The sequence below is a fragment of the Panthera uncia genome, chromosome D1 (assembly GCF_023721935.1).
Source record: "Panthera uncia isolate 11264 chromosome D1, Puncia_PCG_1.0, whole genome shotgun sequence".
Taxonomy (NCBI): domain Eukaryota; kingdom Metazoa; phylum Chordata; class Mammalia; order Carnivora; family Felidae; genus Panthera; species Panthera uncia.
The window spans coordinates 83,531,372-83,557,407 of NC_064808.1; the positions used below are offsets into that span (position 1 = coordinate 83,531,372).

Below are 26,036 nucleotides of genomic sequence, written 5' to 3' on the forward strand. Positions count from 1 at the left end.
AAGCTGTAAGACAGTAAATAGGAAGGTTTGGAGGATTAGAGGGAAGTCTGCAGTTGGTTCAGATCATTGGAAGTACAAGACCATATGGTAATAAGAAAAATCTAGACGATGATACATGACCTAGGTGGAGGAGTGGGCTTTGACTTCTGAGGTGACTGAGATAACTGAGGAGTGGGAACTACAGATCTTGTCCTGATGGTCTCTTAGGAAAAAAGAGGGTAATGAGCTCTGAGTATAGTTATACTCCAGATCAGCTTCCTAGATATTTGTAATGGAGAGCTTGGGGGGTCATGACTAGGATAGGAACTGCCATGCCAAGAACATTCAGGGCTCTGACTGCTCCTCTATGGACTGCAGTGGCTTGTGTCACAGTGGGTGATGGCGTGGTCTAACCTAGATTTTCAGTGGTCCTTTATATGGTGGTGATTATTTAAGAGAACTCTTCCTTTGTAATTTCTTTCTCCTAGTGTATTCATTTCCTGGGGCTGCTATAACAAAGCATTACAAACTGGATGTCTTAAAACAAAAGAAATTTATTGTCTCACAGTTCAAGGGACCTGAAGTATGAAATTAAGGTGATGACAGGGACATGCTCCCTATGAAACCTGTAGGATAGAATCCTTCCTTGCCTTTTCCTTCTGGTGGTTCTTTGGCGATCTCTGGCATTTCTTGACTTGCAGCTGTATGATTCCAACCTTTGCCTTCATCACATGGCATTCTCCCAGTGTGTCCTCTGTGTTTCCCTATGTTCATCTTCTTATGAAGACACCAGCTGTCTTAGATTAGGGGCTCACCTATTCCAGCATGATCCCATCTTAAGTTCATCGATTACATCTACAATGGCCTTATTTCCAGGTAAGGTCACTTTATGAGGTACTGGATGTCAGGACTTCAACATATCTTTTGTTTTCTTTTTTTTTCTTTATTCTTTTGGTAGGGAGCACAATTCAACCCACACCACAGTATTACCCTTTCCAGTTTTTATGTATAATAACTGTACCAAATTAAAGAGAATTTGCATGTATTCTCTATCTTATTTTCTTCCTCATTGCTTCTGATTGTTTATAATTATTATGGATTGAGCTTTCCTGACAAGTAAATTTGTCCAAAGATGCTTATTCTGAGTGTGAGTGCACTTTTCCACTCATCCTCTCCATTAGAGCCTGTTTGAAAGCCAGAGAAGACCAAGAAATTATTTTTACACAAACATATCTTCCTTTGCCAACATGTGGCCAACAAAGCTTTATCTGCCTGTTGATTTCAGTTTTGTCACTTTCCATCAGTCTAATGGTTGATGCTTTTTTCATTAAAAATTCTATTATTTAAAAAAAATCCATCAGCAAGATTGTAAGATTAATTCATATGTTCATTTTATAAGACAAATCTAAATCTCAAAAGCTTTCTGAGCCAAAGCATCTCACACTGAGAAGAGGGCAAGTTGGCCAAATATGCCCAAATAAGCCCAAAAAACCAAGCCACGTGATCAATGAGATTTGAGAAAGCCAGATGCAGAAAGGGTGAGACTTCTATCTATAACTTCAATTAATTTTAGCTCAATGGCATACGTTTGAAGTGAAAAGGACTGTTTTTGTGGTTCCATTGGTGATTTCTGCAGTCAATTTCTAATGCCAGGTGCAAGGGTCTTGCCCCAGACTTGGACAGAAGAAAAATTACCAAATGCAGAAAGACTTCCTTCTCAATTTTCCCTATTACTGTGCAAGTCCTGAGCTGGCCTCTGACTGCACAGGAGATGCGAATGAATGGAAAAATTACAATCAGAGAACATTAAAGCTAGAAGGGCTTAACCCCCTCCCCACCCTGGCCCAAGCTAGGGCATCCCTACCTCTATTTGTCTGTTGACTCCAGTGGAATTATCACAGAAAAATCAGTCTCCCAAGGAAAAAAGTCTACCAATCCTAAATCTGCACATGAACTCCTGACCCCACTATTTGTTTCAGAGAACCTGCCTCTACAGAGCTTTCTGTATGGCTTTTTCTGGTAGGAAATTCATCTTCAGAGCCATGAACTGTCACAACTTGCTATGCAACAATCTTGTTATGAAAAATAAAGAAATAACTTTCTTCTCACTCCCTGTCAGAAATAAAACAGTGCAAGAAATTATTTGAACTGAAGAAGAGTCCTAGGATCTAAACAAATGTGTAGAGAAAACACCAAATTATAATTACGGGTGGGTAGAGAGGCATTCCTATCATTCTAGAAATTCCAGAAGCATTACATGGTGTATCAATCAAAGGGTAGCTATGGGTGTTTAAACTGCCATAGTTTATAATGAAAATTGCCAAATGTGTCAATATTATATATATATATATATATATATATATATGTGTGTGTGTGTGTGTGTGTGAATATGTATATACATATGGAGAGAAAGAGAGTAATAATTATACACTAAACTTTGTGTGTATTTCCTTTTTAACCAAAAATAACCCTTTGAGGTAGGCAATAACTGTCTTTTTTATACTGACAGATTAAAAGCTTTTGCCTGACAGCTCACAGACAGTGCTTGAGTCAGGGTGAGCAGAATCCTATCTCCTAATCTGTTTTCTTTCTAGCATACCACTTCCACTAGAATATGAGTTAGTATGGTCTTGTTTGTTGGAGACCTTTGCCACTATCAATTGTGCTCCCATAAAACATTCTTATTTTCTCCTCCTCATCATTGCTCACATGCAATTTGGAAATTGTGTCCTAAACCCAAGTAATTCTTAAGTTCCTAAATGTAGTACTAATTGACCATCTATATGAAGTTAATTGTATTGTTTATTTATTATCAGTAATCTATTACACATAGTGGGAACCCATCAACCTTATCCCAAGGAAGAAAAGTAACGTCAAATAATACAAGGATAATGTTATTTTTACCTGTCAGTGGAAACTCTGAACCTAAGAGAATAAGTACACTATTAACATTAATTATAATTGTTTTCAAGATTCTCCCATGTTGAGAGATGCCAATGGTCCTACTTCTAGAAAAACTAAGAAGAAAGTGTGTAGGTCAAGGTTTCACCCACTCTGCTTCCCACTGCCAGAACAGCCAGATACACTGGCTTGTGGGATCCTCATAGAATTTTGTTTCTACCTTGATTTGTTCAATATCCCATGCCAGAGTAATACATGGCAATGTCTGATGATTTGCTAACTCTCTATGAGAGTCCGAGACTGCTGATCTGAAGCAAAACGTTGGTGGAAGAACCTGGAATAGACTTACTCTGAAAAAACTATGGAGATTCTAGGGTTGTCTAATGAGAAGAGACTTGTAGAGGCCAGCTGGGCATTCTCTGTGTCTCCACACCATCAAAGCTTAAACATTCCCATACTCCATTCCTAAAATACTTCAAGAAAGGAGATTCTTACACTTCAGGACAAGGAGGAAAAGCCAAATTCACCTGGTTTCTAGAAGGAGTACACCATGGCAATGAAGCAAAGAAGGGATAGATTGAGAAGAGCCCTGTGGTACAAAAAGAGAACCAGCTTAGAGTCAGATAAAACTTGTTCTAAGCCCCAGGCTCAGCCACCATCTGACTGTGTGATCTTGGAAAATGTCTCACTTTTCTCTCTGTGCTTTGGTTTCTTGATCTGTAAAATCAGAATAATAATCGCATCCATCTCCTAGAGCAGCTATGAGGATTAAATAAGGCTATGAGGACTAAATTAGTAGAGTGCTTAGCATGGAGCCTGATACAGTAAACAGTTGTCCTATATGAAATCAGAGGTGGAGAAGGCTAAGAATACAAACTTCAGTGCCAGACACAACCAGCAGTGAGAACCAAGCATGGTGACAAATGCTTGCTGACTGTCATGATGCTGTCAGTGTGACACTTTTGCACTTAGTAGGAAACGGCGGCCTTATTTCAGGCACAGGTAGCCCTATACTAGGGCTCACAGCTAAGTGAGGAATCATGGGCTGATGTCACCTCCACCTCACCCTTCCGGAAGGCATCTTTGTGCAAGACTTATGATCACTATCTCATTATCTGTAAAACCAGGTGGTTGAAACAGATCTCTGCAATCCTTTCAAACTCAAAAGACAAAAGCAACATTTCTGCAAAGCACCTATGATTGTAGGTGAGGAATGTTGGAGAACCAGGCTGTCCCTCGGTGCCCCTTGCCAGGCTCCCATGACAACTGGCATAAACCTTTCTCCTTCTGCCCCATGCTCTGTTGGGTTTTTCGTTTTCCCATTTTAGTCTTTGGCTCCTCAAAAGGCTGAGTATGCTTCCAGGAGCCTCCCTCCACAGCTCCATCTGTCCATGCTCTTCTGAGCCACAGTCCACCGGCTGGATCCCTGGCAAGCCCCGGAGGTGAGCACACAGTGGTTGATCTTGGGAGGAGGCAACACAATCAGAACAGCACATGGTTCCTGAGTGGCACTGTTATTCTGAACCAGTTAACTCATTAAGAATGGATCAACAGTTACACCACGAGACAACCATTGCTAGCAAACTCCAAATAGAGAGAAAGAAGGATGGGCAGAAAGGTACATTTTGGTGCCCCTCCTCATCTTGAAAATGCTAATCTCCTTGAGGTCTACCTGGGCTTAAACACCTCATCAGAGAGGAGCTCCTCTTCAAAGGCTAAAGGACTGGATAGGGAAGTGACCTGGCAGAAAGAAGACAAGTGTCATGGGTGCAGCTATGAAATAACCAACAGATGATGTGGCCCATCTGTGTCCCTGACAGAAAGACACCAGCCCAATTACTTATCTGTAATTGTAACTTCCTCAAGGGCAACCTCACACATCTGTGCAGACTAGTCAGAAATGACAGTGAGCCAGTAACATGTCGAGGGCAAGAACAACACAAGACAACTAAGGGAAAAGGACAGAGAAGGGCAAGGAGAAGAAGGCAATGATCTCAGATTTCCTTCATTTGTTCACGCAACAACTATTTACTGAGAGCCTTCTATTTGCCTGACCTTGGGTACACAGTGCTGAATAAGAGAAGGTACCTATTCTCTAGTTAAAGTCCATTTGGGGACGACAAATCATAAACACATAACCAAATATATGAATAAGAAAACTTCAGATATGGATGACTTATCTGAAGAAAAAAAATCCAAGATGAAATGCCAGTGTAAGACTGGTGTAGGTGGTAGGGATTATTTTGACCTTGGGTGTCAGGAAAGGTTTTAGTGAGGGGTTTCCATCTGAGCTGAGACCAAAATGATAAATAGCTGTCCATGGAAAGATCTAGAGTAAGGTATCCCCAACAGTTATGAGCACAAATAGAAGGCCTCTGTAGCAAGAATTTGTTTTCTACCTTTATGAGGTGGAGAAAAGGCCAGGATGTCTACAGCAGAAAGACAAGCAGAACAGACATTCAGACTTTATTACCAAAAATGATAGGCTAAGTCATGTGCTGGATGCTGGGATATAAACATGAGAAAGTCATCATTTTGCCCTCAAGAGACAATAGAATAGCTGAAGGGATAAAGATAATCCATCTGCTATCAAGTGAAATGCTAAATTTTTCACATGATATGAATAAAGGGCTACAGCTTCCTATGTTTAGAAGGGGACTCTATGGGTTTCCTCAAGTATCAAAAACGCATTCTTCTGTGCTATTCCATGGAGTTGCTATGGCAAAATCCAACTTCAATCTCATACATTTCTCAGATCTTTTCTTCTTAACTCATCTAAACAAACAAACAAACAAACAAACAAGCAAAAAACAAAACCTCAACGTTGTGCAGTGGCAAAGCCTACACTCTAGACATGTAACAACAGGTACAAGTTAGCTTTTGATACTCACTTTGCAGATGATCCCAGTGAAATAATTCACTATACTACTTGTCACCTTATTGGGGGAATCTATGACAACACAAAACACATTCATCAGAACTTCCAAACGATAGGTGGATACTTAGTGAAAGGTCTCCAATTAATTTTTTTAATGTTTATTCATTTTTGAGAGACAGAGTGTGAGCAGGGGAGGGGCAGAGAGAGGGAGGCACAGAATCCAGAATCTGAAGCAGGGTCTAGGCTCTGAGCTGTTAGCACAGAGCCCAATGCAGAGCTCAAACTCACAAGTTGTGAGATCATGACCTGAGCCAAAGTCAGACGCCCAACCAACTGAGCCACCCAGGTGCCCCAAAAGGTCTCCAATTAATGACATCCACATAGTTGAGAACCTCAGCTCTCTCCTGCTCCTCATTTTTTCCTCAGCATTTCCACAGAGAATCCCACCCCACATGGAAACAGGATGCTCTTTTCTGACCACACGCACACACATCACCCACTTCCTGATGGGCACACTCTGCCTCACCTGTAAGTTACCTCTTTGTCTACAGCCCAGCCTTTTGAGTTGGACTTAAGTCCCTGGAGTACGACATCCAACCCTCATGCTTTTTTATACCCCAAAACCCAGTTCAGAACCCTTCATGTAAGAACGACTTAATAAACCTTTGTTGGTTGAGCACAGCTGTATTTTAAAGTAAAATGATGGAAAAATGCAGTAAAGAAATAAGTTGAGTATAGGCTGAAGGATGTTTTTGTTTAGTTTCTATTCATTTTATCTGTTCCTTAAACATTTGGGAGTACACAGTGCTCATGATATTACAAGGTACGATCTCTGCTTTCCAACAGCTAGCTGTTCCCCATTGCATGAGGAGAAAGAACATAGAAGGTTCAACATCATTGCAGGAAAGGGTCTAAGCCAAAATGACTAGAGGAGACACTGAGTACTAGCAAGGAATTAGAACACAGAATGCAGCGGGGAAAGTGTGGTGTCCAAAATGAGGGAGTAGAGTCCTGAGTCAGCTTCCAGCTCTGCCACTTAACTACTTGTGTGATATTACCTAAATTTCCCTCTGTGGGCCTTAGCTTCCACAGCAATGAAGTTGGGATAATTAAGTCTATTTCAGGGAGTTGTTCAAACATTAAATGTTACTATGTATACAAACTATTTAACACATACAGTAACTGACCAATCATTGACACTACTATTCATCTTAATAACATTATTATTACTACTGCCTCATAACCTGGCTTCAACACTTCCTACCTGTACAACTTAATCAAACAATGTAAACTCTCCATGCCTCAATTTCCTCATCTGCAAAATGGGAATAATAATAGCACCTACATCACAGGGTCTCTATTAGGGTTAAATGTTAATGTTATGAAGCTGGATGACAGAGAAGATGCTATGAAAAACAGACTCCTCCCTGACACATAGCAAATGCTCCCTAAACCTTTGTTAATGCTATTATTATGGTATATCCTGTTCTGCATAACCTCACCTTTAAAAAAAAATATATGCATACAGATTATCAGCAGGAGGGCAGAAAGGGTGGGTGATAGCAAATTGTTTGCGATTTTTTTCAGGCTGTCAATGGCAGGCTCTGGTGAAAGGTTTCCCAATACCTCCACAAGGACCGTTAACACTAATTGGATGAAATAAAACATTTTTAAAAGTTTCCTCACATTAGAATCTGCTGCTGAAGCATTCATTCTTTGGGGACTGGAAGACATCTTCAAAAAATAAAACTGGCGAGAACAAAGAATAAAATGAAATCAGAGCAAAAAGTCCTCTGCTGGTTGAGAAGTAAACTACAAGCATCACCCACAGCAATGTGGACAGGGTTGCTCTCCAGGGCAGAGCGGAGGTGCTCCAGGCCTCCCTAGTTGTATTCTGTGTAGCTTAGTTGCATGCTGAAAAAGAAAAGAAGAAAGAAAGAGAGAGAGAGAGAGAGAGAGAGAGAGAGAAGGAGAGAGAAAGAGATTGAGGGGAAGGAAGGAAGGAAGGAAGGAAGGAAGGAAGGAAGGAAGTAAAGAGGGAAATAAAATGAAAAGATCCACATAAATACACAAAAAAGAAAGAAAAACTCCAAAAAATAAAAATAAAAAAAAAATAAAATTCCAGAGCCCTGAGACACTGCACTACAACAATCTAGAATCAGGTTTGCAAATTTAGCAAATTTTATGCAAACAAAATACATTCTGAAATTCCTATTTGCTTGTTTGCACACCAAATTACAAAGACTGTGTTTGAGGGTTCAAAGGCTCCAACTCCACAAAAGAACACCTCAGCATGGCAGACCTTGCTTGTTCTAGTGCATAAGAGCCTGGGAAGAATGAAGGTTATCCTGCAGAACGTGAGCATCCTTTGTGCAGGTCATCTGATACACCTGCAGCCTGATTCACATCCTAAATCAGGCCCTAGCCAGTGGGTCAGTGTCAGTCACATCCTAGCTCCTCTAATCCCTGCCCTATAAGGCTCCATCCACTGGAAGTGTCTTCCTCCTTATGTCACTTAGACATTTCGTCCCAGGGGCTGGCACAGAATGGCAGGGGATGTTCTAAGAGAGTCTTTTTATGTCACAGCAGTGTTGGGTCTAGAGAAGAAGCCCCATCATATTCCACTTCCTCCTTCTACACCCAAATAAGACCAGAGCAGATGTGAAAATGCAAAGAAACATTAGCACTTGAAAGAGACAGGGACAGGAAAGCCCAGAGTGAGCAAGAAAGGCATGGAGGGAAAGATAAAGAAAGGGAAGTCCATGATAATGCAATTTTAAGTAGAAGCTGTTCCTAACTAAAGCCCATGCCCTGGCTCAGCATCTGCCAAATTCAGCCACTCTCTAGAGAGTCTTAATTCTCATGAGACTAGGAAGATGCCTTCTGAAGACCAGATCCTGGCTCATCCAACCCCCCTTCAAATGATCCCCATTACAATATGGGACAATTGTCTATAAGGCCCCTTTGCTATTTCTTTATCTCCAAATCTCCACAGAGCTGACTACCTTCCACCTTCTCCTTGAAAATACCATCCCATCTGTTTCTAAAATGTTCTCCATGTGAGACTGCCTCTATTTCATCTCTTTGAGACCACTCCTTGCAGCTAAGAGTTAGGGACAAAGGGAACATCCAGAGAACACTAAATTCATCATCGTATTGTGTTAAGGCTTCATTTTTGCACTTCTCTTTTAGGCAGCCTGAAATCACAACATTTTTAGAGCTCCATGACATCCCTTGACAAAGCAGATACAGTAATTCTGGGGTGGGAGGCAGTTAGATATTTAACCTTTGTCCAAAGTAGTCACTGAAGGGCTTAGTGGAAGAGGTGGGTTTTCTGAGCCAATGGGTAACTAGGAGTTCACTGGGGCTTTGGGGGTTAGCTCTTCAAAGACAATGGAGCACGGGATGTTTGTAGGCCTTACATATGTCCTTAAATCACACACTTCATTTGGCAATGTCCTGACAAGTCAGCTCTGTATTGCCAGAGCCCCCTTCTTGATATTTTCTATCCTGTGGATATTTCCTTAAGCGTACCATCCACAAACAATGCAATTTTAAAAGAACAGTCACCAGGGGTAAAACAATGGACACCAGCACCACGATTATCTTTCTAAGAATCTTTGAATGCAAAGCATGGGAATATTGCCATGTTGCCTTAGAGTCAGCTCAGTAGCCCAGTTTGGAAAACTTTAAGTAAGAGAGAATATTAAATCAAAGAGAGGCAGAGAAATGATTCTTCATATGAACCTTCTTAACTTCTGCCTCATGCTGACTCTCTCTAAAGAGTAAGATTTCCCATTATCATCACTAATTCTCTGTTACCCTCTCATGAGTGATACATTTCTTAGACACTGGAAATTGAGTTAACAAGTCAGTAGGCAGGGTCATCAGGGACATAGACTCATCCCATCTTACACAAAACATAGCCAAGATTCTTCTCCTCCTCAGTTTCTGTAAGCCTTAACCCCAGAAACCCATCAGGACCCAACTCAACATTGAAATATCCTATCTTTTCAGTAGATGAGTTTTGCACACACCATTTTAGTGGGGAAAAAAAAAAAAAAAACAAGAGGGAACAGCTAACCAGAGTAAATGATGTTTTCCATGGACAAATCAGACTCATCTCCAGGACTTCAATCTCAGAAAGCCATATTTCGACAGGAAAAAGCATGTCCTTCTGCCCACCAGCTCATGGCATGAAGGCACTCCAGGAAAGCCCAGACACAGTCAAGCCCAGGACAAAACATCAGGTCTGCCAGAATACAGTAGCCCACTGGCAACACCCCATGGCACAGGCAGAGTGAAGGCATTCAAACGGAGCCAGACTCGTCCTTTGGGACTCATTAACTTCAGAGATGACTGTTCATGCTGAGCCCCAGCCAGGTCCCCAGTCACCATGGCCACCAGGTTCGGGCACACACAGCGTCCATGCCACTGTCCTCAATCTCAGTGACTCCCTGTCTTAGCCGCCCCTCACGCTTACCAAGTCCTGAGCCAAGGAGGCCAATTTTGGAGAAACAGCTCATCTCCCCAACCTCTGAGCGTTTCCCTAACACCACCACGTTCCCGGGGCAGAGCACTCAGTTTCCCATCCATGAATCGTGCAGCCCAAGGAACCAGCGACCTCCGTGCCAGCTGCGCCAGCGCTCACACCTGCACCCCTGCCCCTCTCCCCCCACAACCCATACAAATCATTGTTAATTCATAGAAGAAAGACAGCTCCCTACCTGAGGGTGGCGCTCTCCCCCTGCCGGACCGTCACGTTGTCCATAGCTTTGGGGAAGGTGGCATCTCCGCTGCGCACGGGCACTCCTGTGGGTACAAGGAACAGCAGCCTGAGAGACACGACCACGAGGCACTTCCAGGGCAGGAACAGGTTCCCACAGACCCCCATCCTCGACAGCCACAACTTCCCAGAACTCCGGCAGCTGCAAGGCACACACCCCCCCGGGCGAGCACAGGAAGTGGGTGGGGTGAGGGAGCGAGCTCAGGGACCGAGCAGTGAACTAGCAGCGACCGAGAGGCGCGAGAGGAGAAAAGCACGCAGACTCCTCCAAGTCTAATATTCCTCCCCCGAATCCGGCCTCGGATAACCAATTTCCACGGAGGACATCCACGGGGTGTTTCCTCGGTGCTGCTTCGGCCGGGGAAGACGGCCAAGAAAGGGGAAGCGCAAGGCAGGTGCAAAGGTGTGGGCACGTCTCAAGAGCCCCTTCTTCCCGGTAGCAGTTCTGACATGGCACTTTGGAGTGGAGTAAGCACTTTGGTACCAGAAGGGGACAGGGGGTGGGTCAGATCCGGCTCCCCAGAGGTGGTCTGCAATTCCTCAGTTCGAACAAGGGGAAATCCAACACTTTCTTTGTAAGTTTCAAAGGAAGGATCGCCAGGAGAAAAACAATCCGTAACAATAGCCAAGATGGAAAGTGGGGCACGCTGGAGGCGGCTCCGCCGGGCTTCGTGCGATCCGGACCCGGTGATCCTGCGGCAGCCGCCTCGGTCAACTTCCTCCGAGCCGAAATGCGCTCTGCAGCCGCTGCGATTCGGCCAGTCTCGGGGGAGGCAGTCGCCGCGGCGGCGGCCGAGGCAGGAGCGGCCCGGCGGAGCGCACCGCGGCGGCCCCTAGCTCGCTGGCTGTCTGGCTAGGGAAGACGAGGCGCAGCCGGCACCGGAGCCGCGCGGACGCCACGCTCAGCGGCCGCCCCCGGCCTCCGCGCCGCCTTCCTCCCGGGAGCAGCCCCGACGCGCGCGGGCCCCGACCGCCGGGGTTGTCATGGCAGCAGCTCCATCACTGACCGCCACTTTCTCCGCGGCCGGCGCCGAGCGAGCGGGCGGACTGCGCGCTCATCCTGGCGGGCGGGCGCGGGGCTCGGGGCGCGGGCGCCCACCTTAACCCCTGCCGCGCCGCGCCGCGCCGCGCCGCGGCAATGCACCAGCCGAGGCGAGGAGTTTAACCATTTACCCCCTTGAGGAGATGTCACTTCCAAATTAAGAAGAAAGGCAAAGTTACCTCACAATCTTAATAAACCCAAGACATCTTAAAAAGGGTCACAAACTAATTAACTAGGAAAGGAAAACCCTGCAGCATGCATGCATGCACCCTTAAAATTATCAGATTAATTCCATTAGCATTTAGAGTAAATTTAGAGTGTTGGAGGATGCTTTAGAATAATCTCATTTTTATTCAATAGTCAATGCCCACACCACCAGCACCCCACCCCCCCAGAAGCTACTTTCCAACACCGGAGACTCAACACCACCTTTCTAAACAGATGTCCCATATATAAAATAAATACAAAATCACAGACGTCTCTTAGTGTGTAAAAGTGGCAAAATCGCATCAAAATTTTGGTCAAGTTCTGACACTAACTTACATTCTTTATTCTTGTTTTGTCGACATTAAAAGATGCTAGTCCTGCAAAAGTGCTCATTCAGATGAATGAGTGTGAGCCACTTGCTTTATTTATACTGCGGACTCCCAAGTTTCCTGGGTTTCACAAGCTTGCAGAGCTGATTTCAAATCATCTTAAGAGGTGTGTTTTTCGAATTTTTGAAACCCAGGGAAAAACTGGTTTTGCTTCAGTTCTTGTCACTTCTCTCTAGCTGCTGTGGGTCCCTGTATACCTACATTTAAATTTCTCCCTTAAGTCCAGCTATGAAAGAATGCAGTGCATTCCCCTTCCTGGGCCTGTCCCCTGAGCTAGGGAGAAGCCCAGAGCAGCCCAACCCACACAGCTGTGCTAAGTAATGCTAACATGCTTTCTCCTCAGGGACTTCCAGATCTAAGCCCTCTACACTGACCCAGATTTTTCCTGGGCATAGACAAGAGGCAACCAACAGTGACTTTGTTTCTTCTCCCTCAACTTTCTATCAGATACAACCAGGAATCTGTTTTTTGTTTGTTTGTTTGTTTGTTTGTTTGTTTTGTTTTTTTGTTTTTTGGGGTTTTTTTTGTTTGTTTTCCAATAGCTGTTAAATAACAGAAAAAGATGTTCTTTCCCAAATCCATCTAGCCAACACCAAAATGATTGATACGTTATAACTATAAGTGTCCCAGTGCCAGAAAAGTCCTTACACCTTGCAGGTTGTAACCACTACTTGCATGTAGGTAACATATGTGTCAGAGAAAAAACAAGCATTTCACCCACCATACTGCCTCACCCTACTTTAGACTGGTAGGGATGGAGATAGGGTTTGCAGATGTAGGACCCATACTCCAGGGTAACAAAGACAGACTGAGCAAATGTGTTTTTTTTTTTTTCTTTTAATAGTTAACCAGAAAGTGGTCAACCATTAAAAGTTGAGCAACTTTACACTGAAGATCTCAATTAATCCATCATTAGGGCCATTTTTTTCCTCATCTCCTCTGGTGACTTTTCCTGAGATTAAATTCTCAGGGAAACCCACCTGCTACTTTTGGCCAGTAGGGACCATTTGATATATAGCATCAAAAAAAATCAATTGTCAACTTGTGCCTGCAACAAATGACTTTACTATCGGGGGGGAGGGGGGAGCAAAAGCAAAAAAAATGGCATCTATGCATCTATGGAGAGCGGGAGAGTTTTGCTTATATTTTTGAAAGAATAAAAAAGAGAAAATCTTTCTCTGCACCAGTCCATTCTTGCAAGACCCTATAAGAAGTAAAGTGTGAGATTGTATTTGCTGACTTACAGTCTGCTGAATTTGGAGTTGTTCTTCCCCTAAAGCCAACGAGTTACCTCTAATAATATCCATCTTTCAATTTTACCCACCCCTCATGCTCCCCGACCATCCCTTCTGTGTACACACATCTTCACTACCTCAGCTGGAAATAATTACATTGTGGGGAAGGGAGAGGGATTCATTCTAGGCTATGGTGTCATTTCCTTGCAGGCTTGGGAATGGCAGGGATGATTCCTTTCGTAATAAATTCTAGTCCTGGCTCTTGCATCTAATTCCCAGGTAGGTACAAATGAGCATTAGTTTTTGCATCTGGGAATGTGGATAATGACAACAACCAGCCTTCCCTAGGGACCTACATACATGATTAACTCTACAGGAAAATACTTAGAAATCCATTTAAGGTGGAAGATGCTTTATTAATACATTTTGTCTGCTACCACTTCATTATTATGACTGGGCAGGAAAATAATTCTTCATATGGGCTCTTTAAGATGTTCATTTTATACCAGTCTGCATGTCATTGATCTAAGACAGTCAAACCATCTTTGTCTCTGACCATGAAGGGAGGGTGCTGAGCTACAGCATCTGGCAGGAAACCCAGCAGAGCTCAGGTAATACTCAGGTTGGAGATACAAAAGCCGCTTGCAACCTCATACCTTCTCCGTAAGTCAAGGGGCCCAAACTTTATTCAAAAATGGAAGTTTAGAAAGTGGTGAAAGACCAGAGAGGCCCGCACAATTAACAAGCCAGAATCCATTTCATCCGAACTCCTTATTGAAGTTGTTTGAGTAGATGAAGATCAAAATCATATGTCAACTCCCTGCCTATCCTCTAATCCCTAAATATAACCAACACTTAGTGGCTTATCCTATATCCTGTCTCTTGCTTCATAAAAACTGCTAGATTTATTTTATTTTTCCCAGCATATCCAAGTTAATGAAAAAGGGATGACAGTCAGAGCAATTTCATTATTTGTGTTCTTTATAAAAACAACTTCCTTTCTGCCTCCTGGAAAGCAGCATCCTAACAAGCGCCCACCTCCACCTTCTTCCCCCCATCTCCCTCTCCTTCCTCCCTTCCCTCTTGGATACACATATACTGTACACATAAATCAACTTGTCACAGCTTGTCTCTGTGCTGACAGCTGTAATTGCTTCAGGTTATAAAAATATCCATAGGACAATGCTTTTCAAGCTCACAGACACACACACACCTACACACACACTGCCAGAGCAAACGAAAATGCTCATACTCCCTTTAATGATCCCATGACTGCAAAACAGAGGGAGTGCAGGAGCTCTGCAGTGCAGACCCCAAAGAGCTGGCAGGCAGGTGAGGAGACAGGGGTAGAGGGAGGCTTCTGGCATCAGCAGCATCTACACACTAAAAGCAAGGTTGGAATAGGAAATTCCCAGTGAAAGGGAAATCAGCTGTTGTTTTTGTTTCACTCTATGTTACCTGCAGAAACCTGGGGCTAGCTAAAGAGCTATGAATATTCCACACACACGGAAGACCAAAAGAAGAGCACTAGCTTAAGAAATGCCAGTTCTGCTTCTCCTTCTCTAAAAAGGCTAAAGGCCCCCCTCTCCTGGTAGAGATTCCAAACAGGAACTCAGGCAGGAAGATAAGATGCAAGGCAGTTACAGTGGCGTGGCACCGAGTAGATATTGAAAAGTTTAATCAGAAAAGGTGGTGTGGATCTGAATTAAGAGATGTCTCTAGGGGAACAGGGATGGGCAGAACTCTGGAAAATACAGGCTATTCTTTTCCTCCTATATGAATATAAGATCAAAATAAAATTGTTGTTCATCTGGGCTAGAGTCCAGCATGTTAGGATTTCAACAGAAAGAGCAAAAGAGCAACTTGAAGGAGGGGAAGAAGCCTCTAAGGAGAAAAAAGGGGTCACGAATAGAGAGGATAGAAAAGGAGAACAGGAAGAAGTGGCAAAGGTTAGGCTATCTATGGACTTTGAAAGCTATACAACTTTCTAAGAGGTGCATAAAGGGGAAAGATGGTCAGAAGAATAATCGGTAGGTAGACGGAAAAGTAAGGAGGAGCACAATGAATGATTAAATTCAAAGCACCAATAAAGCAAAAGCCAGATGCCTAAATGGGAGCATCTCACAAGCCAGGGGTCTTTGGGGCAGAATCTTTCCTAACCTAGGTTTTGGGTCAAAATAAGACCCTGGAGTCACAGAATCACAGAATGATATGGTCAGAGGGGACCTTGGAAGATATTTCGTACAACCCACTCATTCCATAAGGGTGGAGGGTTGAACCCAGGAAGGAGTTATTACTGTAGGGACATAAGGGTAATAACTGGTAAATCAGAACTGGAACTCAGGACTCACGGCTCCTGTTCCAATATAGCTTTCTGCTACACCTGTCAGGTAAGGACACTGCTTAAGACCTAACTAATAAAATATCTCCTTTGGCTGCTTCATCTATGGGCAAGAGAGAGAACTACAAAAGAAGTGATACTATTACTGCCAAGAATACCTCTGTGTATCCAATTATTCAGTTGAATTCAGTGCATTCAGTAAGTATGGACAGGTAGACTTTGAGCTCCTCCTATGTACCTGAAATCACTTTGGAGTTAGTGATACAGAAATGAAAGACATAGCCCCAGCCTTTGATTTGCTTGTAGTTTTGTGTTATTAGGTTTGGCAGTGGTTTTATGTGTATTTACACTCATGAATTTTGAAGTTATCATGAACTCATCCCCACGCTCCCTATGAGCCCTTGAGAATGTTCTCAGTGCTAAGAAAAACAAACTGGGGGGGGGGGACGCCTGGGGGGTGCTCAATCAGTTAAGCATCCGACTCTGGATTTCAGTGCTGGCAGTGCAGAACCTGCTTGGGATTCTCTCTGTCCCTCTATCTCTATGCCCCACCACTCCTCTGTCTCACTCTTTTTCTCTCTCAAAATAAATAATCATTGAAAAAAGAAAAAAGCTGGAATATACCTCCCTCTTAGAATCAGTTTGTCCCATTAGCTTGTCCAGATTTCCAGGCACTGACCATGGTTTCCCGAACTTAATTTAAAATGACATTAGGAGGGGAGAGGTGATCTCAAGGATTTATAAACATAAGTGAGAAATTCAGCTATACAACAAACAGGCATTTAGTGTTACACTAGCTATGGGATAGGCAGGGCATTGAAACTGTGATGAGAGAGAGAGACAAAAACAAAATCAACATAAGACTTACCTTCATAAATCACACTGTCCAGCAGGGAAGACAGATAGTAAATAAATAATTTTACAAACCAATGGATACAGTTGTGATAAGCACTTTGAGGGGGAAATAGAGAATGCATATGACAGAAGGGTCTTGTGGAATCTGGAAGATCAGGAAACATTTCCCCAAAAATGACTTTAAACTGGGACTTAATAGTGAGGAGATGAAGAGGCAGGTGGTGTGGGCGGGAACCTTGTTGTAGGCAGACAGGACAGAAGCCACACAGCCCAAGACCAGAAAGAGCATGAAGAGAAGCTGCCTTTTATATTCTCAGATTGCCCTCATGTAAACTAGGGATAGATATGTGTAAAGTGCTGTGATTGAACATCTCTAACTCTTCCAGCATTCTGTGTTCATTCACTTATGAATTTATTCAGTACAAATGCATCAGTGAAGAATGACCACGGGCTTTGGAATTGGACAGACCAGAGGTCAAACACTCATCATCTCCATTATTAGCTGTGTGACCTTGACTTGAGGAAATAATCTCATTTGTAAAAATAATGGTAAGAATGGTGCCTACCACAGAGTGTTGGTGTGATGAAGAAATAAGACAGTAGATGTAGAGAGTTCAGCAAAGGCCTATTACACACACTGCAGGGGTTAAAACGTGGGAGCCACCGTGCTTCTACATCAAGACTGGCAGGGACAGAGGAGTGCCAGACCTGATATTCATTCAGAGAACCCAGGGGCAGTCTGCTGAGTGTAGGCCTGTGAGCACCGTGAGCATACAGATGCTGAGAGGTTTCATCACAGAGACTGAGCAGACACTTCATGCTGAGATGTGGTCATAAAAGGAAGTAGCTTAGCCTTCAAACCAGGGCAGGAAGAAGATGACCCTCCAGCTCCCACCGTAGTGTCTCAAACTCAATGCTCCACAAAAGCACACAGGATATAGGCCTATGGGAAATGGCCTGTGTTTGGGAAAGAGAAGAGGGCTTTCTCTTCCTGGGAATTTTTGTTTAAGTTTATTTATTTTGAGAGACAGAGAGAGTGTGAGCAGGGGAGGAGCAAAGAAAGACAGAAAGAGAGAGAGAGGGAGGGAGAATCCCAAGCAGTCTCCAAGCTGTTAGTGTAGTACCCGAGGCGGACTTCAAACACATGAACCCTGAGATCATGACCTGAGCCAAGATCAAGAGTCAGCTGCTTAATTGAGCCACCCAGGCGCCCCAGCCTGGGAACTTTTATCTGTCTTGCTTCCACATATAACTGAAAGGTAGTGAAAGAACCTGAAGACAAGACAAGATCCCTCCATCTCATCTTTAAAGGAGCAGTCCCCACTCCTTCCACTCCTTCCATAAACCTTTACACCCTTCTTTGTTCCTGTGTGCCTGATGACTGAAATCAAAGCCTTCTCAGGTCTAGATCTTAGACTCGTCATTTGATAATAATATCCTGTGCCTGCCTTACCTTTCCTAATTTCTATCATTTAACATCCCAGAACAGTGCTTCAGGACCAGCTTCATTCCCTCTGTAGAAGGGAGGGAGGGTTCCATGCAGACATCCATCTAGTGCATAGACAGACCCAAGACAGCAGTTCTAATGTTTACAAGAGGCAGCCCTGCCAGAGTTGGGTTGGGGTTTCTCATAGAGAAAGAAACCTCTCACCAGCCCCGAACTTGGAAGTTAACATCCCAGATCAAAGGAATTTGGCTTGTTTCTACCCTCGAATTTTTTCTCCCCAGAGGATTTCCTTTTACTCATTTATCTCATTAACCTTTTCTCTGCACTTTCTTTACTGGTTTGACTCCATATTCCCCAACCAAGATCAGTAACAGAAGAGACAAAAATTTGCTCAAAACATATAGATTCATTGTACTTTTCACTGGAGGTGACATTTTATAAATATGGTTTTGTAAACCAAAGGACCTGTGTTCTAGTTTCAACTCAGGCCTTCATTAGATCACCTTAGATAAGTCACTTCACTTGCTTTTAAAAAAAAATTTAGTTTCTTTTTCCAGATTTTTACTTGTCAGAAGAACCAAAATCTTTATGATATATGGGCCTTTCTGAAAATCTAATGTCTCCTAATGCATCTAAATGGGCTAGGGCACTTTTGAAAGTTAAAAGTACTCCAGAGCAAGAGGGCAGCTCCGGGTAGGGCTAGGGGTCCAGGGTATTGCATCAAGCATGCCATCTGCTGGGTGCATGAGGGTGCTCTGTTCACTTCCGCTTTTCTTCTATTCCAAGAGTTTGGATTAGGTGACTTCCAAGGGCCCTTCCAACTCTCGTAGCCTATAGTTTGAGTGCTTCTCGACACTCTCCTCAAAAGCACTTTATCCTTCATACCCACTTATCAATCCCTCCTATAGAGAAATAGCCCTCCTACTCATGTCCTTCTACTTTCTCCAGAACCAAGGTATGCACTTCACAGTACAGAACACGATTCAACAAAGTAATGAGCTGCCCTGCATCTAAGGCAAGCTGATGGCAGAGCCAAGATGATTAAAATTCTTCCGATAAAGGGTTTCTTTAAGGAAAAGAAAATCCCACAATGCAACCAGCAATGTTAATCTTCAATAAATATGCTGTTAATATTTAACTGGCATTTATTTAAACTTACAGTAACTGTCCTATTAAATCTAAATTAATTGCCCATTTGGGAATCTTCCCCTAAAGCCTAGCTGGGACATGGCTGTCTAGATCATAGTCTATGCTAGGCATCCAGCCATAAAAGAGAATATTTAAGCCATCCTTTTCAGACTAGACTATTAGAATATCATGGTTGGAAGAGTCTTAGAGGTCAGCTTGAATAGTAAGTTTTATATCCTGTGTCTTTTGACTTTTTGGGGTCCTGTTTTTCCCCATCTATACAGTAAAGCTTATTGTATGTTTCCTTTCTCTCTCTTTGTCTCCTCTTTATTTTTAATTTCTCTCTCTTTCTCTCTCTCTCTTTCCACTCTGATAGTAATTTTTTTTTTCTTGGACTTCATGTTTGAGTTTCATTCTGCTGTGTTTTTGTCTCAATCTCTCCTGAGTTTCTTAGGACTCATTTAGTATACTTAGCAAATTCTATATACACTCATATATATGTATATGTACACATACACATACATGTAAGTTATACATATATTATTCTAAGTGTCATAAAGACCACTTTATACTAACAGTTGTACATAAAAGAATAAGAGCTGTGAAGGAATCCCTGAATCACACTGCTTTAGAAGGGGCAGCAGGAGTGTAATTGGGTAGAAGTGATCTTTGCTATCCCTGGGATCAATCAATATTTTTTATTATAAAAGTGGCCCTGGCTAAACTTCTGGGATGCTATTTTGCCTTGATTATAACACATTTACAACATTTCTACATCAAACACACACATGAACACACTCACTCTCTCACTCACTGGTTTCATCAAGTCTGTTTACTAGTGAAACATGGGGATTAAAAATAAACATGCAATCAGATGGGTGAGTGTTCAAGCTGAGTTAACTTTCCTCAAGAAGTGGGAAATGATTGGGATAAAAATAATTGATACTATGATTTCTATTTTTTTTTTAATTTTTTTAACGTTTATTTTTTGAGACAGAGAGAGACAGAGCATGAACGGGGGAGGGTCAGAGAGAGGGAAACACAGAATCCGAAACAGGCTCCAGGCTCTGAGCTGTCAGCACAGAGCCCGACGCGGGGCTTGAACTCACGGACCACGAGATCATGACCTGAGCCGAAGTCGGGTGCCCAACCGACTGAGCCACCCAGGCGCCCCTAGAATTTCTATTTTTTAAATATAATAAGGGTTTCATTTTATTTTTTTAAAGCTTATTTATTTACTTTGAGAGAGAGATAAAGTGAGAGAGAGAGAGAGAGAGAGAGAGAGAGAGAGAGAGAATCCCAAGCAGGGTCCACACTGCCAGCATGGAGCCAGATGAGGGGCCCGAACTCACAAGCCAGGAGATATGACCTGAGCTGAAATCAGATGCTTAATCAACTGAGCCACCCAGGTGCCCCTGACTCTAAAATGTCTAAAGGTGTAGGACCCTAAGTTCAATTTGTAAATTGTTCGTTGTTTGCCTTGCCAGGCCTGGAGACTGGGTGGTGGTGGAGAGAGGGATAGAGCCAGAGATGGACATGAGCACGGGAATATGGGGCCATGGATAAGGAAAAGGTGCCTAGCATACTGCCACTACATTTATCTAAGTTCTATTCATCTTTGTAAACTCTAACTTCCTCCTAAAGACCTTCCTTTAACTGTTCCATTCGATTAGGGCAAATGCTCATTGTACAAGTAATACTTGTAATCATTTAAATTGTGTCTTTCCCTCTCTTATACTCCTGAAGCCTAACACAGTACTTAGCGCATAATAGGATTCTAATAAATATTTGTTGAATTTAAGTGACCAGTGCATCTGGGGAAAATTCAAAAAGTAAAAGATTTTCTGGCAGGGATTTCCACTGGAGAAACATCAGGAAGATGAAGACATTTGGTATTCATGAAATGTAAGGATAGGGTGCACATGACTTCATGACCAAACTCTGGCTGGAAATAAAAGGAAAGGAACCCCAAGAAATTGAAAGATGGTAGTGTAAGGGTAAAGACAAGCATGCCTGTATAAAAGGTTATACAGGCAAAAATAATACAAAGGGAAGTCTGGGATAAATTAATAGGTGACAGACTTATACTGATTTATTAGGTTAGGGGTACCTGATGTATACCTCTAAACTTTGAAGTAGGATTCCCATGCAAAACTGCTACTGTCCAAAACAGGTAACCAGGACATCTGAATGGATGTGACCCGATGTGACCTTTCTAATGTCATCTTCCCATCTACTCAGTAATTCCATTGTCCACATTGCTAGAGATAACGGAATTTTGCTTATCCTTTTTCCCTGCACACCCATTCTAGAATATTTTTTTGTTTACACTTGGTAAGAGCATTTTTTAAATGCTGGAAGAAAATGTGTGTACGGTTTCTGTGAAAAATGAACCCTGAGCAAAGGGAAAGTCTTCTTTGGGCAGAATTAGTTGGACTTCCTTCTGATTTTATTTTCCTCTTCCTTGGCTATTTCCTCCATGTCTGACTCCTGACTTCTGTTCCTAACAATGTCTTAGGAGACCTAGTCTACCATGCACTCCCTATTTCCTCAAGCATTACTTTCCAATGTACTTTGAGCACCTCCCTCATCTCCCTTGACTTCCTCCTTCTCACAACTAGAAGAATGGGATTACAATATGTGTCTTTAAACTCCTGGTCCCATGGTCTTTTTTTTCTCCACCTCAGTGCTTCCCTATGTCAGCCTACCTTCCAGGGCATGATGGGGAATGATCAGTTTTACATACAATTCTTTATTTTTCACGCTAGCAGAAGATAACTGTAGCAACCATAGTCCAAAACAATAGATAATGCCCAGGCCTGTGTGCCCAGCTTATGCCCTCCATGATTTGCTTCACTATAACTGCATTTGGGAACCTCTGTCAGTAACCTTCATTTCCTGAGACATAGCTGGGGCCTTAGCACTCCAGAGATATGGGAGGCCCAAGATTAGAAATACTCCAGAAAATTTCCCCCAAACAAGGTTCACAGAAGTTAGTTGGAAAGATTGTTTCTGATTTCCCTGCTGGGGTGAAAGCACCCTTCTCACATTTATGCTGCAAGTCTATGCTGGGGTAAGAGGTATGGTACAACAGAAACTGGCACACTCCAGGTCCAGCCCCCAAGGTTGCAGTTTGCTGTAAAGACTAACATTAGAAATAATTGTACAGGTAATCAATGAATCACAAGTGGAATACATATTACAAAGGGAAAGTGCAAGATTACAAGAGAACAGAAAAAGAGTGTCTTATTCAGAGTCACTCCATTTTAGCACAGAGCAAGGTAAAATATATGCAATAATAAATCAATGTAGGGCAAATGATTGAATGAGTAAACATGTAAAAACACCTAGACTCTGAAGTCTCAATATTCTTCCATGAATTTCCATGAAATTCTTCCATTTGGGTTGTCCCTCCCCCTACACAGACATCTCTACCAGATCCCTTCCCTTCTTCCAAGGACCAATAGACTTCCAAGGAACTGAGGTGCCCTTTGCATGTTCTTATTTTTGTCAGCCCTAAATAGGAGAAGCATATAAATTAGGTATTATAAATATTTTCAGTGCACTCATTTTGCTCTTGGGAAAGCTAGCTCACCACACTCATGAAAAATCCACTCTAATCCCTACATCCAACTTATGACCTCCTCGCACACTCCATACAAGAATAGCATTAATAATAATCAGACTATTAGCCACAGTGCTTGGTTTGAACCTGAAAAATTTGAGAAATGATCTTATAAATTATTTTCCAAGGATACCATCTTTAGGCATTAACAGCCACAACTGACTCTGAATTCTGGGAATTGAGCATAATTACAAGGAAATTGACAGGACACAAATGCCAAGAATCCTGTTAACCTTTAATATCTTGAAAAAAACTCTCCTTGTAATTATCTCTTTCCTTTGTCTTAAATGTTACTGATGAATATTTAGAGGTGTAAGCAAATATGGAAGTGGATGGATGGCAGAATCTTGATCTTTGTTTGGAATCCCAGTTTTCCAGGCATTCCATACAATAATGAAGTGCTAAATAGAGCACTTGGAATTTGACTATTTCCGGAAGGTGTTTCCATCTTTGTATTTGCTCTGCTCCAGTTCTCTGCTTATAATTCTCCACACTGAGTAGAAGCTCCTTTGCATTAGTAATTATAGTGAAAATGTAGGTCTGAGGCATCCGGTGTCTAATGCAATTCCTGACCTGTTCTATGTCTTTGGAAAAGTCACTGCACCATTTTAGTGCTTGAGATTTCCTTTCTGTGAAGTGAATATAATGACATTTAGCTCTAACAGCAACAATATTTGCATAGTGCTTTAAACTTTACTGCGGATATTTACATCCCTTATCTCACAGGTGTAGGAATGTCTCCTGCATTTTTTCCCTCTTTTCTGGAATTCACTACCACTAAGGCTGCCCTTGTCTCTTTTCTCTATTATTTTAATTAAATCTTAACTCACGTCTCTGCCCCCAACCCTGCTTCTACCTAAACCAGTGCTTTCTTACAGAGACCAGATAGACTCCTTGGGGGTGGTCAAAAGTTGGGAGAAGAAGGGTTGTCACCATAATTGTGGAGACAGTCCTGCCACTTAGTGCATGGGGGACAGGGAGGCTAGACACTCAGCAATGCATAGGATATTCAGTCACAGATGTTGAATGCCTGTCTGGCACTGAGGTGAGTGAAACCTTTTTTTTTTTTTTTTTTTTTTTAATCTAAGCTTAAGATGTATTCCATTTGATATATAAAGAGAACATTTTTCAAAGTTTTAATGCTTCCTAATCCTCCAGAAATGAAACTACCTGTAAACTCAGGGAAGAGTGTGCTTTGATTTGTTTACCAGTTTGAACATCACCAGTTTGAAAGTTCACGTGACCAATGGCATCGCTTCTCATGGTATTTAAGTCACCAATTCTATGTCCCTTTATCTCTATTGTAGCCTTCACATTCATGGAGAGTCTATATAGTGACACAGACATCTACACATCATTACATCCTGTGGTATTGTGCCGAAAGATTTGTTTTACACTTATTTGATTATCAATCATTTTCTCTGTATTTCACTTGTAGACTGAATTAGGACATCATATAGGCCATTTTTTAAAGTGCGTGCATAGGTAGCTTATTTTATCTATGAAATTAATTTTGCATAGCAATAAGGAAAATACAAAATAGTTCTCAAATAACAAATAAGATTTAGGTCAGGTAAAATAGATAACTCCTGATAAAAACAATTCCATACACAGGAAGTAGCTTTGTCTTTCTAAAGCATAGCTCAGTAATGTTTGTTATGTGTTCAGAAAATTTCAGTGTTTCCTTGCCTATGACATATAGTTCAAGTTCCCAACTTTGGCAGTCAAGGCCCTTAGAAGTATCCCAAGGCAACTGTCTAGGCTCAGTCTCTGCAGTGGCCCCACCTCCACACTCATCCATCATCCCGTGACTCCTCAGTTTCCCTAAATATCTCACACTTTACTGCTTGGCTTTGCCAGAATTCACCTCCCTTCTATCCACAGTTTTATAAATCCCACTCAGTGTTTACGGGCCAGTTAAAATTCTGTTTCCTTCAGGGGCACCTGGTTGGTCTGTTAAGTGTCCAGCTGCTGATTTTGGCTCTGGTCATGATCTCATGGTTCATGGGTAGGAGCCCCACATAAGGCTGTTTGCTGACAGCTTGGAGCCTGCTTGGGATCCTCTCTCTCCCTCTCTCTCTGCCCCTTCCTTGCTCATACATGCTCTCTCTCTGTATATATATTTAATTGTATATTTGTCTGAAGTCACTTAAGGTCTCTGAAGGCAGGCACTATTTCTTGTTCCTTTTTGTACCACTCCAAGGCTTGGCAAAGTACGTGGCCCAGTGTATGAGTTCATTGGATTGAACTGGCCTTCCAGTAATTGAAAGAGATAGACTAGGTACTATTATCTTTATTTCACACATGAGGAAATTGAGCTCCAAATGAGTTCTGAAAGGTTATTTTATGCAGAGCATCTGATGAGGCATGATATAGAGGGGGAACATATAATTACCTCCAGCTCATATGAGGCTGGCTCAGATCTGCCCCTAGAAATACATCTAGAGAGGCTGGCCTACATTTTTGCCAAAAGAAAACAAAAATTTCCATTTCTAGGTCAGCTCTCCGATGTAAGGGTTTGGATTTGTATCACTCTGTATGCCACTGATGATAACAAATCTTCTATCTCTTAAAACCTTGTCACCAAACAGAGCTGCAGGTTTCCCCCTTTTAACATTATGATCCCAACAGAATTCAGCCAGAAATAAGACATGGGTTTCCCAGAAACCTTCTCAGGCTTGCCTGGTGGTGGAAGGGTCAGGCTCCAGCTGCGCTTCCTGGCACAGCTCCAGCCTTGACTAAGCCCATCCATCACAGCCGAAGCCTGCCCTTCTCTCACGCTGCTTGAGTTGGAAATGGAAGTGGCCTTTTAACAGAACATTGTCTTAGGATTGTATGAAGCAAGGCTGACAGAGAAAGGAAGATTCATTCCTGACACCAATCATACTAATATCTGTCACCAAAATGACATTTTCCCTTTAATGATGAAAAATTCATCAGGAAAGAGGGAGGAGAATGAACAACTTTCATACGCTGCTCTGGTCTGATAGGGAGGCAACCTTTGCTGCTGCTGTGGGTGGTTTGCAATTTGAGGAGATGGGAGAGAGAATGGCCAGTTGGTTACTGAGCAGACACAACTGGTACTTGGTTTGGAAGAGAAGGTTACAAGCAGATGGAAGCCTGTGGGTTAAGCAGTATTGCTGAACATCTGACTAATTTCCCACAATGTCTTCTGCCTGGTTTTTCCATAGAATTGCACCCATTTCTTTCAAGGCCAGACAGG

The 26,036-nt window shown here is 42.5% G+C and overlaps 1 protein-coding gene across 2 annotated transcripts in view; it reads right to left on the reverse strand.

The window, feature by feature from the left end:
• Positions 1-11,550, reverse strand: part of NTM (neurotrimin) — a 399,599-nt gene extending 388,049 nt beyond the window's left edge. For both annotated transcript variants that reach the window (XM_049654183.1, XM_049654174.1), the window contains exon 1: positions 10,486-11,550. In XM_049654183.1, the coding sequence (XP_049510140.1) occupies positions 10,486-10,652 (167 nt within the window). In that variant the 5' untranslated portion in view covers positions 10,653-11,550. The remainder of the gene's footprint in view (positions 1-10,485) is intronic.
• Positions 11,551-26,036: the final 14,486 nt, after the last annotated feature.